A 22,718-nucleotide genomic window follows, 5' to 3' on the forward strand; every position below is an offset into this window, starting at 1 on the left:
ATCCCTATAGCCTACCTCTCTTTATTGCATGAGAGAAATGCCTACAAAAGTACTTTGTAAAGTTTAAGAAAAGTTAGCAATTATTTCCTAGATCCTGACAATAATTGTTATACTCTTACAATGTCAAAAATCCCAAATAAGTGTGAAACACACACACACACACACACACAAGTAACTTTGTGGCTAAGCCAATAAACAAAGCAGATAATTGAGGTACATAGCATGTTAAATAATTTTTTTAAAAGGTCAGGCAAGGTAGCTCTTGCCTGTAATCCCAGCACTTTGGGAGGTCGATGCAAAACAATCACTTGAGGCCAGTTCAAGACCAGCCTGGTCAACATGGTGAAAACCCACTTCTACTAAAAATCTGAAAATTAGCCAGGCATGGTGGCACACGCCTATAATCCAACTACTCAGAAGACTGGAGCAAGAGAATCGCTTGAACCTGGGAGGCAGAAGTTGCAGTGTGGTGAGATTGCACCACTGCACTCCAGCCTAGGTGACAGAATGAGACTTTGTCTCAAAAATAAGTAAATAAATATATATTTTTTTTTTTGAGACGGAGTTTCGCTCTATCGTTCAAACTGGAGTGCAGTGACTAGATCTCAGCTCACTGCAAGCTCCGCCTCCTGGGTTCACGCCATTCTCCGGCCTCAGCCTCCCGAGTAGCTGGGACTACAGGCGCCCGCCACCTCGCCTGGCTAGTTTTTTGTATTTTTTAGTGGAGACGGGGTTTCACCGTGTTAGCCAGGATGGTCTCGATCTCCTGACCTTGTGATCCACCCGTCTCGGCCTCCCAAAGTGCTGGGATTACAGGCTTGAGCCACCGCGCCCGGTCAAAATAAACAAATATTTAAAAAAAGGATTAAAGACTTCTCTGGCTTTACATATATCCTCTTTTGTAAATCTCCTAGTTACAAATCCATCCTAATTAAATCTAAGTTTAAAAGATACTGCTTACAGAATGGGTGTCTCAGCTATGAAACTGAGACATCTGTGTCAGATGCTAAAGAGGAGAAGAACAATAAAGAAAACCACCCTCTTTCCTATAATTACAGAGAATCAAGTCTGAGACTGACAACTACTTTATTGCTTCTGGAGCAAATGAGTTTCACATCAATTTCACTTTTTTGAAATTACACAGTGATTCTTCACTCAAACAATCGTGACTGTTCTAAGTGAGCTCATAGATGGAAACATTTTAAAAATAAAAATAAAAAGTAGTGATTGTTTAAACACATACACACAGAGAAAGACAGAATGATAGTGCATGTGTGCCATGGAAATAACCAAACTGTAAATTAATAACCTGGTTAAAGCAAGTGGTGGTTTTCAACCTGTTTTCAGACCAAAAATGCTTAAAACTGAGAAGAGAAAGAAAACAAAATGTAATTCAGAACATCCAGCTACTGGTAACATTGAGTTGTCTGGGTTTTGTCTGCACAAAAATCTGCACTGCCACTCCTTAGCACTGTTACACCATTTCCTCCCTACGTAATTATTTCCACTCACATCCTCCTTTCTTTCCTTTTGCATTACTTTACCCTACTCCCCTAAACTACTCCATACTCTGATGGCAACGTAAGAGTTAAAGAAATTGCAGCATCCTAACCTAACTCAGTATACACCAAAAATCAAAGTTTTTAGAAAATAATTTTCATCAGAATGGAAGCCATTTTACTCATACTTTTTTAGAACTATCTCCAGTGTGAGCAGTCATCTGGGGTGTAAACATCTAAGAGGCAAAGGTCAGAAATTTGTCCTTAATTTATAGTGTGTGACTTCACCTGACTCTTCCAATTAACATTTGCTGTCCAATGTTCTAGACCTTCAAAGACTTCATGAAATGCAGAAAAACAAGTCTAACTCCCAAATAATGGATCTAAACATTTCTCTTGCCTGCACAGAATAATTCTTGTTGAGCATATGAGTGGAGAAAGGAACAAATGTTTATATTTATTTTTCAATCTTGGCAAGTGGAAGGCCCTCAAAGCTGAACATCAAGGCCAGAAACCATCCCTAAAGAAAGGTAGATTTTACTACACAAAAATAAAAGTGCCATAAACAAAGTTAAAATGCAAGCAACAGAGCTGGGCACTGTGGTGCACACCTATAGTCCCAGCTACCAGAGAGGCTGAGACAAGAGGATTGCTTGAACCCAGGAGTTCAAGTTCTACCTGGACAACATAGTGAAACTATCTAAAAAAAAAAAGCAACTAACTTAAAAATATCTACAACAGGCTGGACGCAGTGGCTCACGCCTGTATTTCCAGCACTTCCGAGGCCGAGGCAGGTGGACTGCTTGAGACCAGCAGTTTGAGACCAGCCTGGCCAACATAGCAAAACCCTGTCTCTACTAAAAATACAAAAATTGGTCAGGTGTGGTGGTGCATGCCTGTAATCCTAGCTACTCAGGGGGCTGAGGCACAGGAATCCCTTGAACCTTGGAGGCAGAGGTTGCAGTGAGCCGAGAATGCCCCTCTGCACTCCAGTCTGGGCGACAGAGCGACACTCGTCTCAAAAAAAAAAAAATATATATATATATCTACAACAGGCCAGGTGTGGTGGCCCACGCCTGTAATCCCAATACTTTGAGAGGCCAAGGCGGGAGGATCATTTGAGCCCAAGAGTTCAATACCAGCCAGGGCAACACAGGGAGACCCCCATCTCTACAAATTTAAAAAAAAAAAAATCAGCTTGGTGTGGTGACACATGCCTGCATGCCTGTAGTCCCAGCTACTCAGAAGGCTGAGGTGGGAGGATCACTTGTGCACCAAGAGTTTGAGGCTGCAGTGAGCCATGACCATCAAACCACTGTACTCTAACCCGGGCAACAGAGCAATACCCTATCTTAAAACACACACACACATACACACACACACACACAACATGTAAAAAAGGGTTCCTACAAATCAATAAAAGATAACCCAATCAATAGAAAAATAAATAAAAGCTCCTAATAGGCAAAGTATAAAATAAATGCAAATAACCAACAAACACAAAAAATACTAGACGTCACAAATAAGCAGATACATTAAAACTTGATCATTTTCCCCTAAGTTTTAAAAGACTGATAATGCCCATATCTGTCAAGGATGTGAGGAAACAGATGCTCACACACTCTTACTGCTGACAGAAGTAAAAACTGGTATAACCTCGGCCGGGTACGATGGCTCATGCCTGTAATCCCAGCACTTTGGGAGGCTGAGGCGGGTGGATCACGAGGTCAAGAGATCAAGACCATCCTGGCCAACATGGTGAAACCCCATCTCTACTAAAAATACAAAAATTAGCTGGGCATGGTGGCGCACACCTGTAGTCCCAGCGACTTGGGAAGCTGAGGCAGGAGAATCGCTTGAACCCAGGAGGTAGAGGTTGCAGTGAGCGGAGATCATGCCACTGCACTCTGGCCTGGTGACAGAGCGAGACTTCACCTTAAAAAAAAAACTGGTATAACCTTTATGGAAGGCAATCTAGCCACACTTATCAAAATTTTAAAGGTACATACCCTTTGCCCAGTAATTTCATTTAAGAAATAGTCGGCAGGGCGTGATGGCTCACGCCTATAAACCAGCACTTTGGGAGGCCGAGGCAGGTAGATCACAAGGTCAGGAGTTCCAGACCGTCCTGACCAACGTGGCAAAACCCCATCTCTACTAAAAATACAAAAATTAGCTGGGCGTGGTAGTGCGTGCCTGTAATCCCAGCTACTCAGGAGACTGAGGCAGGAGAATCACTTGAACCCGGGAGGCGGAGGTTGCAGTGGGCCAAGATCATACCACTGCACTCTAGCCTGGGGAAATAGTGCAAAACTCCGTTTTAAAAAAAAAAAAAAAATTCATTGAACACATGAACTGTTATTTCTCAGGCCACTGACCTTCACAACTGCACTCAGAAAGAGAGGTTCTTGATTATGTAAAACAAAATTAATGGTAGATTTGTTTTTAAAGATTATGTATTAAAAGAATCTTTAATTGGGATTAACTTTGTGCTATGACTTTACCTAAGAAATTTTAAGAAGGTATTAAATTAATGCTGATTATATAGTATTTCTGAGTTAATAAAATTGAGTTTCTATAACTGATTTTCTGTTACTCTCATATTACAATAATGTGGCTACAAAAAACAAAAATATACTTTCACTTTTATTAGGACATTTCCTCTTCTTTAAAATTTGTTTTAAGCCAGACAAATAAGTTTTTTTAAAGAAATCAGAAATATCTCTAGATTTATAATTGATGTTACTAATTTAACAGTCTAGATTGGGTCTCAAAAACTTCTCTGAGGAAAACACTGGTGAGTGAAATGTAAGTGTGGTCTGAAAAACCTTTGAACAGTAACAAGTTCTAGCTAGGAAGAATTTTAAGAGCCCGCATCAACTCTTTTCAATCATTCATTTATCCATTCAAGAAATATTTACTCAGAGCCTTTTATGGACCAGGAACTATTCTTGATGCTTGGGATAAACAAAAGACGCTAGGTCTCTGTTCTTGTGAAGCTTTCATTCTACTTTCTGTTCCTAATCTTTCTTTAATCTGTCTTTAGAAAACAAAGCAGAGCACAGAAAAGAAAGAACAGATGAAATAAAGCACACTGAGTGAACAGAAATAGAGAATAGAAATTACTTCCCCTACTCACCCCAGTATCTGTTAAGTCTACCTGCGAGGCCACTCCCATGAGAGCAAAAAGACCCATTTCTACTGCTGTTGTGACAAGGGGGAAGTATAAGATTCTGAAGTCATAATATTTACTATCACTGAACTTCACGCGTTCAATGAAACACTCTATCACAGAAGTTTCCAAGTACCTGATCCAAAAATACAAACCGACACAGGCATATTAAATAGCAAATTGAAACAATTACCTAAATTAGGTTTAAAAAAATAAGTTATGTTTTCATACCTGCATAACTAAAGCATTTGAGACTGTTTATGCCTGATCTAATGGTTTATTTCAGAATTCTGACATTTTCACCAGGGCTAATGTACTCTGATTATGGTTTTTATTCATCCAGGAGCTAACTTTTTTTTTTTTCTTGATACAGAGTCTCCCACTGTCGCCCAGGCTGGAGTGCAGTGGGGCAATTTCAGCTCACTGCAAGCTCCACCTCCCAGGTTCACGCACTTGTCCTGCCTCAGTCTCCCGAGTAGCTGGGATTACAGGCGCCCACCACCATACCCAGCTAATTTTTCTGTATTTTTAGTAGAGACAGGGTTTCACTATGCTGGCCAGGCTGGTCTCGAACTCCTGACCTCACAATCCGCCTCCCAAAGTGCCAGGATTACAGGCGTGAGCCACAAAGCCCAGCCCAGAAGCTAGCTTTTTACAACTGACTTCTGAGCCAAAAAAAATCAAATTTAAACTACTTAAATGAACACAGAAATTAAGTCCAACCGGGCCAGGTGCGGCGGCTCACACCTGTAATCCCAGCACTTTGGGAGGCCGAGATGTGTGGACCACCTGAGGTCAGGAGTTCAAGACCAGCCTGACCTACATGGAGAAGCCCTGTCTCTACTAAAAATGCAAAATTAGCCGGGCATGGTGGTGCACACCTGTAATCCCAGCTACTCGGGAGGCTGAGACAGGAGAATCGCTTGCACCCAGGAGGCGGAGGTTGCGGTGAGCCGAGATCACGCCATTGCACTCCAGCCTGGGCAAGAGTGAAATTCCGTTTCAAAAAAAAAGAAATTAAGTCCAAACTGAAAAGAGACCTACAACATCATAAAATAACTGTATTTCTCTAGGCTATATTATTCGTCACTAAGTGTTTTAATAGCTTAGATATAAAGTCATGCAACAGTGCTAGAGATGTTTTTATACCAGGAAGTTTTACCTTCTAGTTTATTTATATTTTTAGTGGAAATATAAAGTTTACTTGTCCTTATTCATTCCTCTAATATTTGTGGAAAACGCACCGTGAGCCACACGTTATACAGCAGTTCCCTCTCCTTGTGGCCCCTGCCGTTACAGAGCTTATATGCTAGTGAAGGAAGTTGTCAATACCTGCAACAAGTTGCTCATTTATTAAAATAAGCCAAAATGTGTGCCAAGGAAACAAAGCAGGTGCTCTCTCACTCATCATGCCAATTGTTTTTATGCTTTTGTGGATGAAAGTACATATATTTTCCACAGATACATGAAAAAACAAACATTTACACAAAACTTTGTATCCAATGTTAGGGGTTTTCCCCTAAAGCCTATTGGGAATCCCAAGTCAAAACTCCGGAACCACACACTCACACTGTGCGAACTAACTCACACCTACTTAACCCCAGTACCACTTATGTACATACTGATACTTCCTAAATCTCATGTCTGTTTCTCCAGACCAGCTCTGAACTCCATATTCATGCAGCCAACATGCAGCCAAATCCATCTCTGTGCAAATCCCCCAAAGGTACCTCCAACTAATAATGTCCTCAACTAAATTCATCTTCAGCTGGGACTTGCTTCTCTCCCTTTATTCCCCATCTCCATGCACAGCACCACCATTCACCCAAAACAGAAACATGGCCACGGCTTTTCCTTCTCACTCTGACCTTCCACCTAATCATCCAACCTAAACTATCTCCCAAATACTGCTGTCTTCTCCCCTCTATTCCCACTGCCACTGCCCTGATTCAGGACTTCATTTGTTTACTTAACACACCTTTCTAGAGGCCTCACTCTCTTGAGCTCTTTTAAAATATTAAGTCATTCAGCCCATCAATCAACAAGTAGATAAAAAAACTGTGGGATATATATATACATATATATACATACACACACACAATGGAATACTACTGAACCATAAAAAGGAATAAATTAATGGCATTCGCAGCAACCCAGATGGAACTGGAGACTATTATTCTAAGTGAAGTAACTCAGGAATGAAAAACCAAACATTGTATGTTCTCACTCACTTATAAGTGGGAGCTAAGCTATGAGGATGCAAAGGCATAAGAACAATACAATGGGCTGGGTGCAGCACTTTGGGAGGCCGAGGCGGATGGATCACAAGGTCAGGAGACTGAGACCATCCTGGCTAACACGGTGAAACCCTGTCTCTACCAAAAATACAAAAAATTAGCTGGGCATGGTGGCAGGAGCCTGTAGTCCCAGCTACTCGGGAGGCTGAGGCAGGAGAATGGGGTGAACCTGGGAGGTGGAGCTTGCAGTGAGCCGAGATCACCACTGCACTCCAGCCTGGGGGACAGAGCAAGACCCCCTCAGAAACAAAAAAATAATAATAATAATACAATGGACTCTAGGGAGTCAGGGAACCGGTGGGAAGGAAGTGAGGGATAAAAGACTACAAACTGGATTCATACATACTACTCAGGTGATGGATGCACCAAAATCTCACCTGTTCCCCAAAAACCCATGGAAATAAAAAATTTAAAAATAATAGTTAATAAATAAAAACGAAGGCAACACAAAAATATTTTCTTTTTTTGGCCGGGTGCGGTGGCTCACACCTTAATCCCAGCACTTTGGGAGGCCAAGGCGGGTGGATGGCTTGAGGTCAGGAATTCGAGACCAGCCTGGCCAACATAGTGAAACCTCATCACTACTGAAAATACAGAAATTGGCCAGGTGCGGTGGCTCACCCCTATAATCCCAGCACTTTGGGAGGCAGAGGCAGGCAGATCGCCAGAGGTCAGGAGTTCGAGAACAGACTGGCCAACATGGGGAAACCCCGTCTTTACTAAAAACACAAAAAAGTTAGCCAGATGTGGTGGCACATGCCTATAGTCCCAGTTACTCGGGAGGCTGAGGCAAGAGAATCACTTGAACCAGGGCAGCAGAGGTTGGCAGTGAGCCAAGATCACGCCACTGCACTGCAGCCTGGGTGACAAGGCGAGACTCCATCTCTATAAAAAAAAATAAATAAAACAAAACAAAATACAAAAATCAGCTGGTGATTTTTGTATTTCAAAATACAGGCGAGCACCTGCAGTCCCAGCTACTTGGAGGCTGAGGCAAGAGAATTGCTTGAACCTGGGAAGCGGAGGTTGCAGTGAGCTGAGATTGTACCACTACGCTCTAGCCTGGGCAACAGAGCGAGACTCCACCTCAAAAAAAAAAAAAAAAAGAAGAGAAAGCAAATTATGTGTTCATTTTATCTTTGAAGAGTACACAGTTTTATGCAAAATAAGTACCACAGTACACTGCAGAGTGGTTGACAAAATACTGTATTTTGGTTTTACTTCTCTATTTTGAAAGTAATAAAGAAATACAAGTATTTCTGGTTAATATTTTTTAAAAGTCCATCAAATCCATGAGCAGAAATTGATCATCAACATACTTCACAAGTCTATCCAAGTATAAAAATATTTTATCCTAAAAATCACTAAAATGCAAAATCATATATCTGAATAAATTATAAAATGATTTAACCAGTGGGAGGACAGAAAAGAAAATCATGAAATAATTTTAAAGTATTTAAGCCAGGCACAGTGGCTCACACCTGTAATCTCAGCACTTTGGGAGGCTGAGGCGGACAGATTACCTGAGGCCAGGAGCTTGAGACCAGCCTGGCCAACAGGACAAAACCCCGTCTGCTAAAAACAGAAAAAACAGTCAGTTGTGGTGGCACATGCCTGTAGTCCCAGCTACTTGGGAGGCTGAGGCAGGAGAATCGCTTGAACCTGGGAGGTGGAGGTTGCAGTGAGCTGGTATCATGCCACTGCACTCCAGCCTGGGTAACAGCGAGACTCCGTTTCAATCAATCAATCAATAAACAAATAAAGAAAATATTTAAAATTATATTAAGGCCTCATACTTTGGAAGCAAAAAGTAAGTGGTTGGAGGGCTTTCCCCCTAAAAACAGGAAAAAATATGTCTGCTCTTGCCACTTGTACTCAATGTTGTCGAGTTTCTAGCAAAAGAATTAGGCAATAAAATGAAATAAAAGCCACCTACATTGAACAAGAAGTAAACCCATGTGTTTTCAGATGAAACAATCTTACAGAAAAACGTAAGAAATCCACTAAACACTTTGAATAATGAGTTCAGCAAGGATACAAGATCAATATACAAAAATCAATTGTATTTCTGTATACTTTTGCAATAAACAATCCAAAAATGAAATTAGGAAAGCAGTTCTGGCCGGGCGCTCACATCTGTAATCCTGTACTTTGGAAGGCCGAGGCGGGCGGATCACAAGGTCAGGAGATCGAGACCATTCTGGCTAACACGGTGAAACCCTGTCTCTACTAAAAATACAAAAAATTAGCCGGGCATGGTGGCGGGTGCCTGTAGTCCCAGCTACTCAGGAGGCTGAGGCAGGAGAATGGCATGAACCTGGGAGGCAGAGCTTGTAGTAAGCCGAGATTGTGCCACTGCACTCCAGTGTGGGGGACAGAGTGAGACTCCGTCTCAAAAGAAAAAAAAAAGAAAGCAGTTCCACTTAAAAAATCACCAAAAAGAATAAAATACTTAGGAATATATTTAACAAATGAAGTGTAAAACTCATACTATGAAAAACTACAAAATATTGTTTAAACAAACTGAAGACCTAACAAACGAAGGCATCCCACATTCATGGATGGGAAGATTTAATATTGTTAAGATGGCAATATTCCCTAAATTGGCCTACAGATTCAATAAATTTTCTGTCAAAATTCCATGTGGTATCTTTGCTGATTCTAAAATTCATATGGAAATTCAAGGAAATGGAATAGCCTAAACAATCTTGAAAAAGAACAAAGGTGGAGGACATACTTCCTGACTTCAAAAATTATTACAAAGCCACAGTAACGCAGTGTGTTGCTGGCATTCAGATAGATGTACAGATCAATGGAATAGAACTGGGAGTTTAGAAAACAACTCTCACATTTACAGTCAACTGATTTTTGACGAGGGTGCCAAGATAATTCAATGGAGAAAGAAGAGTCTTTTCAAAAAATGATGCTGGGACAACTAGATGTCCACATACAAAAGAATAAAGTTGGACCTCTATACTTCACACAATATATAAAAATTAACTCAAAAATGGATAAAAGTCCTAAATGTAAGAGCTAAAACTACAAAGCTCTTAAGCATAAATCTTCATGACCTTGGATCAGGCAAGAGAAACTTAAATGATGAAAAAAAAGCAGACACTCAAGGATGTGGAGGGAGAGTATTTCGGAGAGAGAAAATAGCAACAACAAAAGCTCTAAAAGAGAAACAGAACCAACCTAACACACTCAAAAGACAGAGAGAGAAAATCAGAGAGGTAGGTAGGGGCCTTAGACACCAAGTTCAGATACGTACGCATGGCAAAAGCATATTATTTGGCAAAAACGATATTATAACAAAGTCAAGCACTGCTCCAGGGAGAGCATTCCACATAGTACACCATGATGTGAAAGCTGCCTCTAGGAGTGGAGCAATGAAACAGTTCAGACCACAACTTATTTAAACTGACCTCACAGCTCTTCAAAAGCCTGTTCCTTAAGTCTCATGTGTGTTTAGTTCAATCTTATGCATATTTTCAATAATTATACCAACCAATTAATTATATATGCTGACTTCTTAAAAATGGCATCTGTCAGGTTTTATTCAAGTTTTGTGCAAACAATTAAATCTCAGTGAAATTCAAATGTCCACATGGCTTCTTTACTTTTAATTTTCTTTCTATTCCTTTAGTAGATAATATATTCACGTGGTTCAAATTTCAAAAGGGTAAAAAGTCTCCCTCTTATCCTGCCTCTCAGATACATACTTCCCATCTCTGGAGGCAACAAATATTATCAGTTGGTTCCTTCTGTATCTTTCCAGAGAGATTTTTATTTTGGCAATTGTTTCGTATCAGAGTATAAAGTTTTCTCAATTTTATAAAGGTTGCACAGTATTCCACTGTGTGAATACATACACTTTATTTCTGTATTGATAACTTTTAATTAGAATTTTTGTTTTCACTGCAGCTTCCAAGGCAAGAGCTGTCTATGGATGGGCTTCAGAAGACAAGTGAATAGGCCAGGAATAGTGGCTCATACCTGTAATCCCAGCACTGTAAGAGGCTGAGGCAGGTGGATCAATTTGAAGCCAGGAGTTCCAGACCAGCCTGGCCAACATGGTGAAACTTCATCTCTACTAAATATAAAAAAATAAAATAGCTGGGCATGGTGGCAGACACCTGTAATCCCAGCTACTGGGGAGGCTGCGGCATGAGAATCGCTTAAACCTGGGAGGCAGAGGTTGCAGTAAACCAAGACTACACCACTGCACTCCAGCCTGGGCAACACAGCAAGACTCTCAAAAAAAAAAAAAAAGAAAAAGAAAAAGAAGAGAAGTGAATATGCCAGGCACAGTGGCTCATGCCTGTAATCCCAAAGCTTTGAGAGGCCAGGGTGGAAGGATCGCTTGTACCCGGGAATTAGAGGTGGCAGTGAGCTATCATTACACCACTGCACTCCAGCCTGGGCAACAGAGCAAGACCTTGTCTTTAAAAAAAAAAAAAAAGAAAAGAAAAAAAAAGAAGATAGGTCAATCCCTTAAAATAGTGTGTATGTGCCTATATGCATTTCTCTGGGCAGAAAATTTGCATATCATTCACTATATTTATCAAAGGAAACTGTAACTAAAACAAAGATTGAGAACTACTGTCCTTCATACCCAATGACACAGTTTGAGGGAAAGGAAAAAAAAAAGAACTACTGTCTTATAACTTTGCACAGGTGTTCAATAAGCATTTGTTGAATCAATTTTACTCTAGGGTTTTGCTAATTGTTGCACTAGAGACTGAAGGGCTAAATTAAATATCAATATAATACAAAATTCTTATCTACCTCATAGAACGTTTTCCCATTAACAACAAAGCTGATTAATTTGACCTATTTCTTTTCTGAGAAGAGGTCTATTTTTTATCTGCACCATGAACGGGAGTATTAAAGGAAGAAAAGAACCAAAAGTAAAAGGACCTGAATGATCAAAAATTGACCACACAAGCTATGTTCACCATAAATGACACAGGAATCTACCATGCCTCTTAAAATCTATGTAACTTTCCATAGAGTCCTTTCTGAGAAAATAGATCATTGGTAGTTGCCTAACATGCCAGGCACCAGAATGGAAGCTTTACCTATACATCTTGCTTAATTCCCAAAACAATCTCTATGGCAGCTATTATTTTCCCCTCTTACAGATAAGGAAATAGAAGCTTAAAGAGATTAAACGTAAGCTATTTACTTGCCCAAGACCACATAACTATTAAACTAGACCATACTAACATAGTAATATAACTATAAATTAATCTATAAACCATTAAACTAAAACATAACCACGTTCTTCATCCAAATCTCATCAAGTTTCCAAAATACCACAGTACCTTGACCTCCAAAATGTAATGATGATCATTATAGCGAGGTAGTATAGCATGGTGGTCAGAAACACCAAGATTCTAATTCTAGTTCAACCACCTGCTAGTTGTATGACACACTGTTTAAATTCCAGAAAGATGCTTGTACTGTCTGTAAAACTGCATCGATGTGGGTTGAAATGAAAAAAAAAAAAAATGAAAAACCAACAGTTCACATATTGACCTAAAGAAGGTGGTTGGTACAAGGTAGCTACTATCATTACTGTTGCCCTTTTTTGAGAAGAAACACAAAGGACTGCAACGTTTCCCAATGTGGCATAAAATTTCCACCCCCTAGAATGTTGTCTCTGTGACAAGTTGACCAATGATTGAAAAAAATTATATCGGATTGTTAAGTATCTTCTAGTTTAATGGAACATTTTAAATTGTCCTTTAAAAATATTTCAAACACAGAGCCATATCCATTGCCACACCATCAGGAATGTCTGCTTTGCTGGCTGCATAATTATTTCACTTTCAATTTGTCTGAATGTTTTATCCAGAATTACGCAGTGAGGTTTGGGTTTTTTTAAGATTATTTCTAACACCAGGTGATAAGAGGACGACAGCTGTCAAATGTCTTGCATCTGTTTCTATTCGCTGCACTTCTTTTTCCTAGTAAGCCGTGTTATCCTTTTGACTCCTATGAACTCATCTAAACAAAATAAAATATCCTCTCCATGCCCTCGGTCTCAGCACCGCTCAGGTGATCGTTAATGACAAGTGGAGATGAGACAAGCTGAGCTGTTAATGATAAAAGTTTAAGGCCCTACACAACATATTCCCTAAGAAAAGTTTGTTACATTCTTCTCCCTCATGACCCAAAGCTTGAAATCCACGCCTTAGGCAGTACTCAAACTGTGGTTCGAGAAAGGCCGAACAAGAAAATAACTTTACCAACGCGTCCCAAAACCACCATCCATCCTTCTTCCTCTCTTCCTTTCTCCCTTCCCCCAGGAGTGGGGGGGGGGGGGGGAAGTGCAAGTACACGTAGCAACAAAATCCCTGCGCGCTGGCTGCCGCCCAGAGCTTCGGCCCGCGGTGCAAGGAAAGTTTTGCGTCCAGTACCCAGTGTGCGGCCCCTTCTCTGCCTTTGCTCGCCTCCGGAACCACCCACCGCCATCCTCCCCCACCCTGCATACCAGGAGTGCCCCGTCCACACCAGGCCTGCAAAGCCTCCCCAGACCCCGAGCCCCACGGCCTCCCCCAGCGGCTCACCATCGTAGCCCCAGGATGAAGGCGCTGGCTGGCTGGCGGGCCGGCCGGTTGAGGAATCCGTTATCGGGGCTCAGGATCCATTCGCGCCAACAACTTCTCCCGCGAAGTGGAAGAAGGCGAAGATAGCGGCGCGCGGTGATGACGTCAGGAGGCGCGAGCTTTCCTTCCGTCCCACCCAGAGGCGGGAGGTGCGACGCCTGCCCAGGTGCCGCCCGGAGGGCAGGCGGGCCGCTGCCATCGCGAGGAACCACGGTGCTGTGGTGTGAGCTCGGTTTTTGGCACGGGCACTAAAGCAGGTGGATCCTATATTGGTTTCCTTGGAAGGCGGGGTACCCAAGTACCTCCCGATTACACGTCTGGATAGTGCACTTCCCTACAGTAACTTTCAAAAGTTTTTACTAACTGCAGTAAGATAAACGTTTTAGCTGCGCATTTTACATATTATGTATAAATATCTATTCTGTAATAGGTTTCATCAAGCGGCCGGACGCGGTGGCTCACCCCTGTAATCCCAGCACTTTGGGAGGCCGAAGCGGGTGGGTCACCTGAGGTCAGGGGTTCGAGACCAGCCTGACTAATATGGTGAAACCCCGTCTCTACTAAAAATACAAAAATTAGCCAGGGGTGGTGACGTGTGCCTGTAGTCCCAGCTGCTCGGAGACTAAGACAGGAGAATTGCTTGAACCCAGGAGCAGAGATTGCAGTGAGCCGAGATAGAGCTACTGCCCTCCAGCCTGGGTGACAGAGGGAAAGTCTGTCTCAAAAAAAAAAAAAGATACCGAAAGCTTTGGAGTATACCAGTTTTATATGAATAGATAAGCAATTGAATCGTGGAATAGAATGAAACATTTGCATAAGATTTCAAGAGAAAAACGAGACCATAAAAGAGTTCAATGGAGAAAGCAGTATCTCCAGCTTTGGCTCTAGCTACACTTTTGAAATTCTCACCCATCCACCCCCTGTTGGGTCTTGCACTTTATGATACCAACATCTTTAGGACGAAAGATATCAGAGCCTGAACATCAACAGCCTGTATTTATTAAACATTTATTGTTATATGGGCAGCTCTGGACTAGCCTAGCTCATTTTATCCCCATGATGACACTGAGTACTCTTATTCCCAATTTACAAACAGACTGTTACTTATTAACAGGGCCTCACTGCACTGGTCCCTCCGAAGCCAGAATGCTAGGTCTCCAGCCCCACCACGTGCTATTTATCTGACCAAGGTTAAGTTACTGTGCCTCGGTTTTGTCTTAGCAGACACATCACACAAATTTTTGCCCATAATTTTAGAGGACCTACGCCAATTTATAATGTTCATTGTGTTATAAATCAATAAATGAGTAAATAAGACACGTAAAAAGTTGTACGTATCTTTTATATTACATTCCTCTTAACTTTTGCTTTTTTTTTTTTTTTTTTTTTGGCATTTGAATCCTTCCTTGAGTTTAAATGAGACTTAAGTCAGGAGCCTGTAACTTCTTTGTGAGAGTGTCTTCCTTAGGAATATTTATTTACTTGAAAATATACTCTATCTCAGAAATATACCAGATTTAAAATGACTGCATGTGCTTTGAAACTCCTGCCTTGAACCTGGACTGGCCTGTGACTGATTTGACCAAAGAACACAATGGAAGTGATACTATGCCAATTCCAGACCTAAGCTTTAAGAAGACTGGCAGCTCCTGTCTTGCTCTCTTGGAGCACCATGTAAAGCCAGGGAGGTGGTCATCTGAGACCAGCCTTATAGCCATCTCCACCAGGCACCATGCATGTAAATGAAGCCATCTCGGACCCAACATCCCAGCAACCGATGGAATTTCACTAGCTTTGTTGACTCCAGTCAACACCTGGGAGAGCAGAAAAATCACGTAGTCAAGGCCTGTCCAAATTTCCTGACCCACAGTAGTGTGAACATAATTAAATGATTGCTCTGTTAAGGTAATAGGTATTGGAATGGTTTCTTATAAAGTAATAGATATCCAGAATGGAAATATTTTTGAAAACTCCAGAATAGGACTCTGAGCATGGTGGCACATGCCTATAATCCTAGCACTTTGAGATGCCTTGTCTCAGAAAAAAAAAAAAAAAAAGTGAAACCAATCAGAAAAGAAAAGATATTCCTGCTGATTCATGCCTTTTTGTTAGCACAATAATGGAATGGACACAAATTCACTCCAAAAAAAAAAAAAAAAGTGAAACCAATCAGAAAAGAAAAGATATTCCTGCTGATTCATGCCTTTTTGTTAGCACAATAATGGAATGGAAACAAATTCACTCCTTGAAAACAGTATGGGTATGAGCTTTTGCCTATCACAGCAAGTTTACATTTATGGATGCCTGCTGCACTAGCACATGTCAGCACTGTTATTCCATCCTTCCCATCCTTAATTCCTTTATGGGCTAGCTCATCAGCTGTAGTTAGTATCTATCTGGGGCAGTAACACCAAAACAGTGATGTTTCAGCAATATTATAGACTTGGTCTGGTGTTGGATTTTCATGAGTGATAATATTGGCAAATTCATCAACAGATTTCTCCACTGCTTTGTGATCAGCAGATGCTTTATTGCTGCAGATTTTTAAAAAATGTAACAGCCTGTCTTTTCTTAAATTTATGCAACCAGCCTGTTGAATATTCACAGTTCCCTTCCATTTTTAGTTCATTGTAAAAGATCTTCGTTTCATGATCAGCATACCATTACATGGCATGTGTTCACTATGGTGCTTATGAATTTATGCTTTCAATACATGATTGAGATTTTTTTTTTTTTAGTTTTATGTAGTTTTGGGGTTTTGTTGTTGTTTTTGAGACAGAGTCTTGCTCTGTCGCCCACACTGGAGTGCAGTGGCACAGTCTCAGCTCACTGCAACCTCCCCCTCCCAGGTTCAAGCAATTCTTCTACCTCAGCCTCCCAAGTAGATGGTATTACAGGCATGCACCACCACAGCTGGCTAATTTTTGTATTTTTAATAGAGACGGGGTTTTACCATCTTGGCCAGGCTGGTCTTGAACTCCTGATCTCATGATCTACCCATCTCAGCCCCCCAAAGTGCTGGGAGGGTTTTTTTGTTTTTGTTTTTTCACTTTCATTAACTTCTGTTCATCACTTTCAGCATAAACCTTCAACAGTTTTTCCTTCTGTTTCTTCAGGTCATATATGGTGGTTATTCCAATCCCATACTCTTTTGTAAGATTTTGACACCTATACTGCTGTCCAACTTCTCTAATAGCTTGACTTTCTTTGCCACAGATAAACATAAATGCTTCCTCTTTTTCTTATCACTATTAGCCAAAGGGGTATCTGCAGGCCTTTTCGACATTTTCAGCAATATCTTTATACCACAAAGTAGAGAAATAATCAAAAAACCACAGATGACCAGGCACAGTGGCTCATGCCTGTAATCCCAACACTTTGGGAGGCCAAGGAAGGAGTATTGCTTGAGGCCAGGAGTTCGAGGCCAGGAGTTCAAGACCAGCCTGGATGACAGAGCAAAACCCTGTCTCAAAAACAGAACAAAACAAAAACCACTGTGAACAATATGAATGTTAACTATAAAGAAAATTGATAAATTAAAATATATTCATACAACAATAAAAATCAATGAAATACAGATCATACATCATACAACACTACAGATCAGTTTTATATACCTTTTTTTTTTCTTTTCTTTTTTTTTTTTTTTTTTTTTGAGATGGAGCCTTGCTCTGTCACCCAGGCTGGGATGCAGTGGTGCAATCTTGGCTCACTGCAACCTCCGCCTCCCAGGTTCAAGCAATTCTCCTGCTTCAGCCTTCCAAGTAGCTGGGATTACAGGCACCCGACACAATGCCTGGCTAATTTTTGTATTTTTAGTAAAGACAGGGTTTCATCATGTTGGTCAAGCTGGTCTCTAACTCCTGACCTCAAATGATCCAACCACCTTACTCTCCCAAAGTGGTGGGATTATAGGTATGAGCCGCTGCACCTGACCCAGTCTTATATACTGATACGGTTTAGCTCTGCGTCCCCACCCAAAACTCATCTTCTAGCTCCCATAATTCCCATGTGTTGTGGGAGGGACCCAGTAGGATGGCAGATGATTGAATCGTGAGGGCAAGTCTTTCCTATGCTGTTCTCATGATAGTGAATGGGTCTCATGAGATCTGATGGTTTTAAAAACAGGAGTTTCTCTGCACAAGCTCTCTCTTTGCCTGCTACCATCCATGTAAGATGTGACTTGCTCCTCCTTGCCTTCTGCTATGATTGTGAGGCCTCCCCAGCCATGTGGAACTGTAAGTCCAATAAATGTCTTTTTTTTTGTAAATTGCCCGCTCTCGGGTATGTCTTTATCAGCAGCATGAAAATGGACTAATACAGTAAATTAATACAGTAGAGTAGGGTGTTGCTAAAAAGATACCCAAAAATGTGGAAGCAATTTTGGAACTGGGTAACAGGCGGAGGTCTGAACAGTTTGGAGGGCTCAGAAGATAGGAAAATGTAGGAAAGTTTGGAACTTCCTAGAGACTTGTTGAATGGCTTTGACAAAAATGCTGATAGTGATATGAACAATAAGGTCCAGGCTGAAGTGGTCTCAGATGGAGATGAGGAACTTGTTGGGAACTGGAGCAAAGATGACTCTTGTTATGTTTTAGCAAAGAGACCTGCAGTACTTTGCCCCTGCCCTAGAGATTTGTGGAACCTTGAACTTGAGAAAGATGATTTAGGGTATATGGTGGAAGAAATTTCTAAACAGCAAAGCATTCAAGAGTTGACTTTGGTGCTGTTAAAGGCATTCAGCTTCAAAAGGGAAGCAGAGCATAAAAGTTTGGAAAATTTGCAGCCTGACAATGCAATAGAAAACAAAATCCCATTTTTAAGGAGAAATTCAAGCCGGCTGCAGAAATTTGCATAAGCAACCAAGAGTCCAATGTTAATCACTAAGACAATGGAGAAAATGTCTCCAGGGCATGTCAGAGACCTTTGCAGCAACCCCTCCCATCACAGGCCTAGGGAGGAAAAAGTGGTTTCATGAGCCAGGCCCAGGGTCCCAGTGCTGTGTGCAGCCTAGGGACTTGGTGTCCTGTGTCCCAGCCACTCCAGCCGTGGCTGAAAGGGGCCAATTTAGAGCTTGGGCTGTGGCTTCAGAGGGTGCAAGCCTCAAGCCTTGGCAGCTTCCACATGGTGTTGAGCCTGCAAGTGCACAGAAGTCAAGAACTGAGGTTTGGGAAACTCTGCCTAGATTTCTGAAGATATATGGAAATGCCTGGATACCCAGGCAGAAGTTTGCTGTAGCGGTGGGGCCCTCATGGAGAACCTCTGCTAGGGCAGTGCAGAAGGGAAATGTGGGATCAGGGCCCCCACACAGAGTCCCCACTGGGGCACCACCTAGTGGAGCTGTGAGAAGAGGGCCACCGTCCTTGAGACTCCAGAATAGTAGATCCACTGACAGATTGCACCATGAACCTGGAAAAGCTGCAGACACTCAATGTCAGTCCATGAAAGCAACTGGAAGGGAATCTGTACCCTGCAAAGCCACAGGCAGAGCTGCCCAAGACCATGGGAACCCACCTCTTGCATCAGCATACCTGGATGTGAGACATGCAGTCAAAGGAGATCTTTTGGAGCTTTAAGATTTGACTGCCCTGCTGGATTTCAGACTTGCATGGGGTGTGTAACCCCTTTGTTTTGGCCAATTTATCCCATTTGGAATGGCTGTATCTACCCAATGACTGTACCCCCATTGTATCTAGGAAGTCACTAACTTGCTCTTGATTTTACAGGCTCATAGGCAGAAGGGACTTGTCTTGTCTTGGATGAGACTTTAGATGGTGGACTTTTGAGTTAATTCTGAAATGAGTCAAGACTTTGGGGGACTATTGGAAAGGCAGGATTGGTTTTGAAATGTGAAGATATGAGATTTGGGAGGGGCCAGGGTTGGAATGATATGGTTTGGCTCTGCGTTCCCACCCAAATCTCATCTTGTAGCTCCCATAATTCCCACATGTTGTGGGAGGGACCCAGTGGGAGATGACTGAATCATGGGGGTGGGTCTTTCCCATACTGTTCTCATAATAATGAATGGGTCTCATGACATCTGATGAGTTTTAAAATGAGAGTTTCTCTACACATACTCTCTCTCTTTGCCTGCTGCCATCCATGTAAGTTGTGACTTACTCCTCCTTGCCTTCCACCATGATTGTGAGGCCTCCCCAACCATGTGGAACTGTAAGTCCAACAAATTTCTTTCTTTTGTAAATTGCCCAAGTCTTGGATATGTCTTTATGAACAGCATGAAAACAGACTAATCCATAAACCATTGAGCAAAAGAAGCATCTATTCCACATGCAATATATTTTGCTGACTTCAGGCTGAATGGAAAGATCAGTAAAAATTTTCCCTACCTCAGTGAACTTTATGAATGAAATGAGGATAAAATATTTACACAGCATACACACAAAAAATAACATCTGTATCTCTGTGAAGTAGGTAACAGTGGCATAGGTTGCATTTAGCAGATAGAGAAATAATTTTAGTATGTCATAAAGTTATCAGTAGTTGCCAATAATACAAAATTTCTTTTAGTTTAAGTCTATTACGTATTCAATTATTTTTAATTACCTATTCACCTATAATTTTCAGAACTTTTGACTCTAGTGGAATTTTATTTTATTTTTTGTTTTATTTCAGTTTTGTAGAGACAGGATCTTGCTTTGCTGCCCAGGCTGGGCTCAAACTCCCGGCCTCAAGCAGTTCTCCCACCTTGGCCTCCCAAAGTGCTGGGATTACAGGCAGGAGCCACTGTGCTTGGCCTCCAGTGGAAATATTAATAGCAGTATTTAAATGCTTCACAAACTTATAATGCAGGGCATGTGAATGAGGAAACTATGACAACTTCTAAATAGGAGATATCCTATTATACATCTATATATATCTATTAGAGAAATCTCTAAGAAAAATATTTCTTTAATGTGTAGAGATTTGCTGACAACTGAACTACTCTTTGTCTTCATATTATGCAATTTTAATAATCATTCTTGGTACTTAAAGTCAATCAGTGGGAGAAGGGAAAAGAGGTGAAATTCAACATTAGTAGTGAGTTTCAATTTATAGTTTTGCAAATCACACTTTTTTTTTGAGATGGAGTCTCACTCTGTTGCCTAGGTTGGAGTGCAGTGGCACAACTTCGGCTCACTACAACCTCTATCTCCCAGGTTCAAGCAATTCTCCTACCTCAGCCTCTGGAGTAGCTGGGATTACAGGCACCTGCCACCATGCCCTGCTAATTTTTGTATATTTATTAGAGTCAGGGTTTCACCATGTCGGCCAGGCTGGTCTCAAACTCCTGACCTCAAGTGATGCACCTGCCTCGGCCTCCCAAACTGTTGGGATTACAGGCGTGAGCCACCATTCCTGGCACACACTCTTAAACTAAAACATTTTCTTTTTTTTTTTCTTTTTTTGAAACGGAGTCTCGCTCTGTCGCCCAGGCTGGAGTGCAGTGGCTGGATCTCACCTCACTGCAAGCTCCGCCTCCCGGGTTTACACCATTCTCCTGCCTCAGCCTCCCGAGTAACTGGGACTACAGGCGCCCGCCACCTCGCCCTGCTAGTTTTTTGTATTTCTTAGTAGAGACGGGGTTTCACCGGGTTAGCCAGGATGGTCTCGATCTCCTGACCTCGTGATCCGCCCGTCTCGGCCTCCCAAAGTGCTGGGATTACAGGCTTGAGCCACCGCGCCCGGCCCTAAAACATTTTCTTACAAATGTCTAGAGAATCGGCCGGGTGCGGAGGCTCACACCTGTAATCCCAGCACTTTGGAAGGCCAAGGCGGGCGGATCACCTGAGGTTAGGAGTTCAAGACCAGCGTGACTGGCATGGAGAAATCCTGTCTCTACTAAAAATACAAAATTAGCAGGGCGTGGTGGCACAAGCCTGTAATCCCAGCTACTCGGGAGGCTGAGGCAGGAGAATTGCTTGAACCCGGCAGGTGGAGTTTGCAGTGAACCAAGATCGCACCACTGCACTCCAACCTGGACAACAAAAGTGAAACTGTCTAAAAAAAAAGTCTAGAGAATCTCAGGTATTAGTGATATTTACTTTATCAAGTGCTTACCACCATCCAAAGCTAATGATAATATTTATATGAAGTCATCAAACCACGTGTAATATTTTAAAATGTAGAGTCCAAAGCACTTACCTTATTTATACTAAAACAAATTAGCTCTCTTCATAGCAACTAGCAATTTAAATGGATATGTTAAAAGTATTGCTGGCCGGGCGCGGTGGCTCAAGCCTGTAATCCCAGCACTTTGGGAGGCCGAGACGGGTGGATCACGAGGTCAGGAGATCGAGACCATCCTGGCTAACACAGTGAAACCCCGTCTCTACTAAAAATACAAAAACTTAGCCGGGCGAGGTGGCAGGTGCCTGTAGTCCCAGCTACTCGGGAGGCTGAGGCAGGAGAATGGCGTAAACCCGGGAGGCGGAGCTTGCAGTGAGCTGAGATCCGGCCACTGCACTCCAGCCGACAGAGCGAGACTCCGTCTCAAAAAAAAAAAAAAGTATTGCTTATATCCTCTTGTGGTCATGAACCAGATTTTATCTGAGTAAGATTTTTGCCATATACTTTATAGAAGATGTGAATGTATTGGTATTCCTTTTTTATGCCTTTCCTACTTTAATCTGTGTTTATTTGTAACATTTTATTTATTTATTTATTTATTTATTTATTTATTTATTTGAGACAGTCTCTCTCTGTCGCCCAGGCTGGAGTGCAATAGTGTGGTCTCGGCTCACTGCAATCTCCACCTCTCAGGTTCAAGTGATTCAAGTGATTCTTGTGCCTCAGCCTCCCAAATAGCCCAGACTACAGGTGCACGCCCCCACTCCCGGTTAACTTTTGTAAGTTTTGAAGAGATGGGGTTTCACCATGTTGGCCAGGCTAGTCTGGAACTCCTGACCTCAAACAATCCGCCCGCCTCGGCCCTCCAAAGTGCTGGGATTACAGGCGTAGGCCACCATACCGGATGTATTTGTAAAATTTTAAAACGTCTAATATACACTACTCTGTATAAACCGATGATCATATTTAATTCTATTTAAACGTCATGTCAAGAAAGACAACATGTGAGATTTCCACGAAAGTTCAATTTTTTTTTTTTTGAGACGGAGTCTCGCTCTGTCACCCAGGC

The 22,718-nt window shown here is 41.8% G+C and overlaps 1 protein-coding gene across 4 annotated transcripts in view; it reads right to left on the minus strand.

Moving 5' to 3' along the window:
- The window catches only part of RFC1 (replication factor C subunit 1), a 78,618-nt gene extending 64,210 nt beyond the window's left edge, over positions 1 to 14,408 (minus strand). For 3 of the 4 annotated variants that reach the window (XM_025385790.1, XM_025385789.1, XM_025385788.1), the window contains exon 1: positions 13,544 to 13,686. In XM_025385790.1, coding sequence (XP_025241575.1) covers positions 13,544 to 13,546 — 3 coding nt within the window. In that variant the 5' untranslated portion in view covers positions 13,547 to 13,686. Of the gene's footprint in view, positions 1 to 13,543 lie in introns of all 4 variants that reach the window. The other variant, XM_025385787.1, reaches the window with a different exon arrangement.
- Between the last annotated feature and the right edge of the window lie 8,310 nt (positions 14,409 to 22,718).

Source organism: Theropithecus gelada, chromosome 5 (assembly GCF_003255815.1).
Source record: "Theropithecus gelada isolate Dixy chromosome 5, Tgel_1.0, whole genome shotgun sequence".
In the NCBI taxonomy this organism is placed as follows: Eukaryota; Metazoa; Chordata; class Mammalia; order Primates; family Cercopithecidae; genus Theropithecus; species Theropithecus gelada.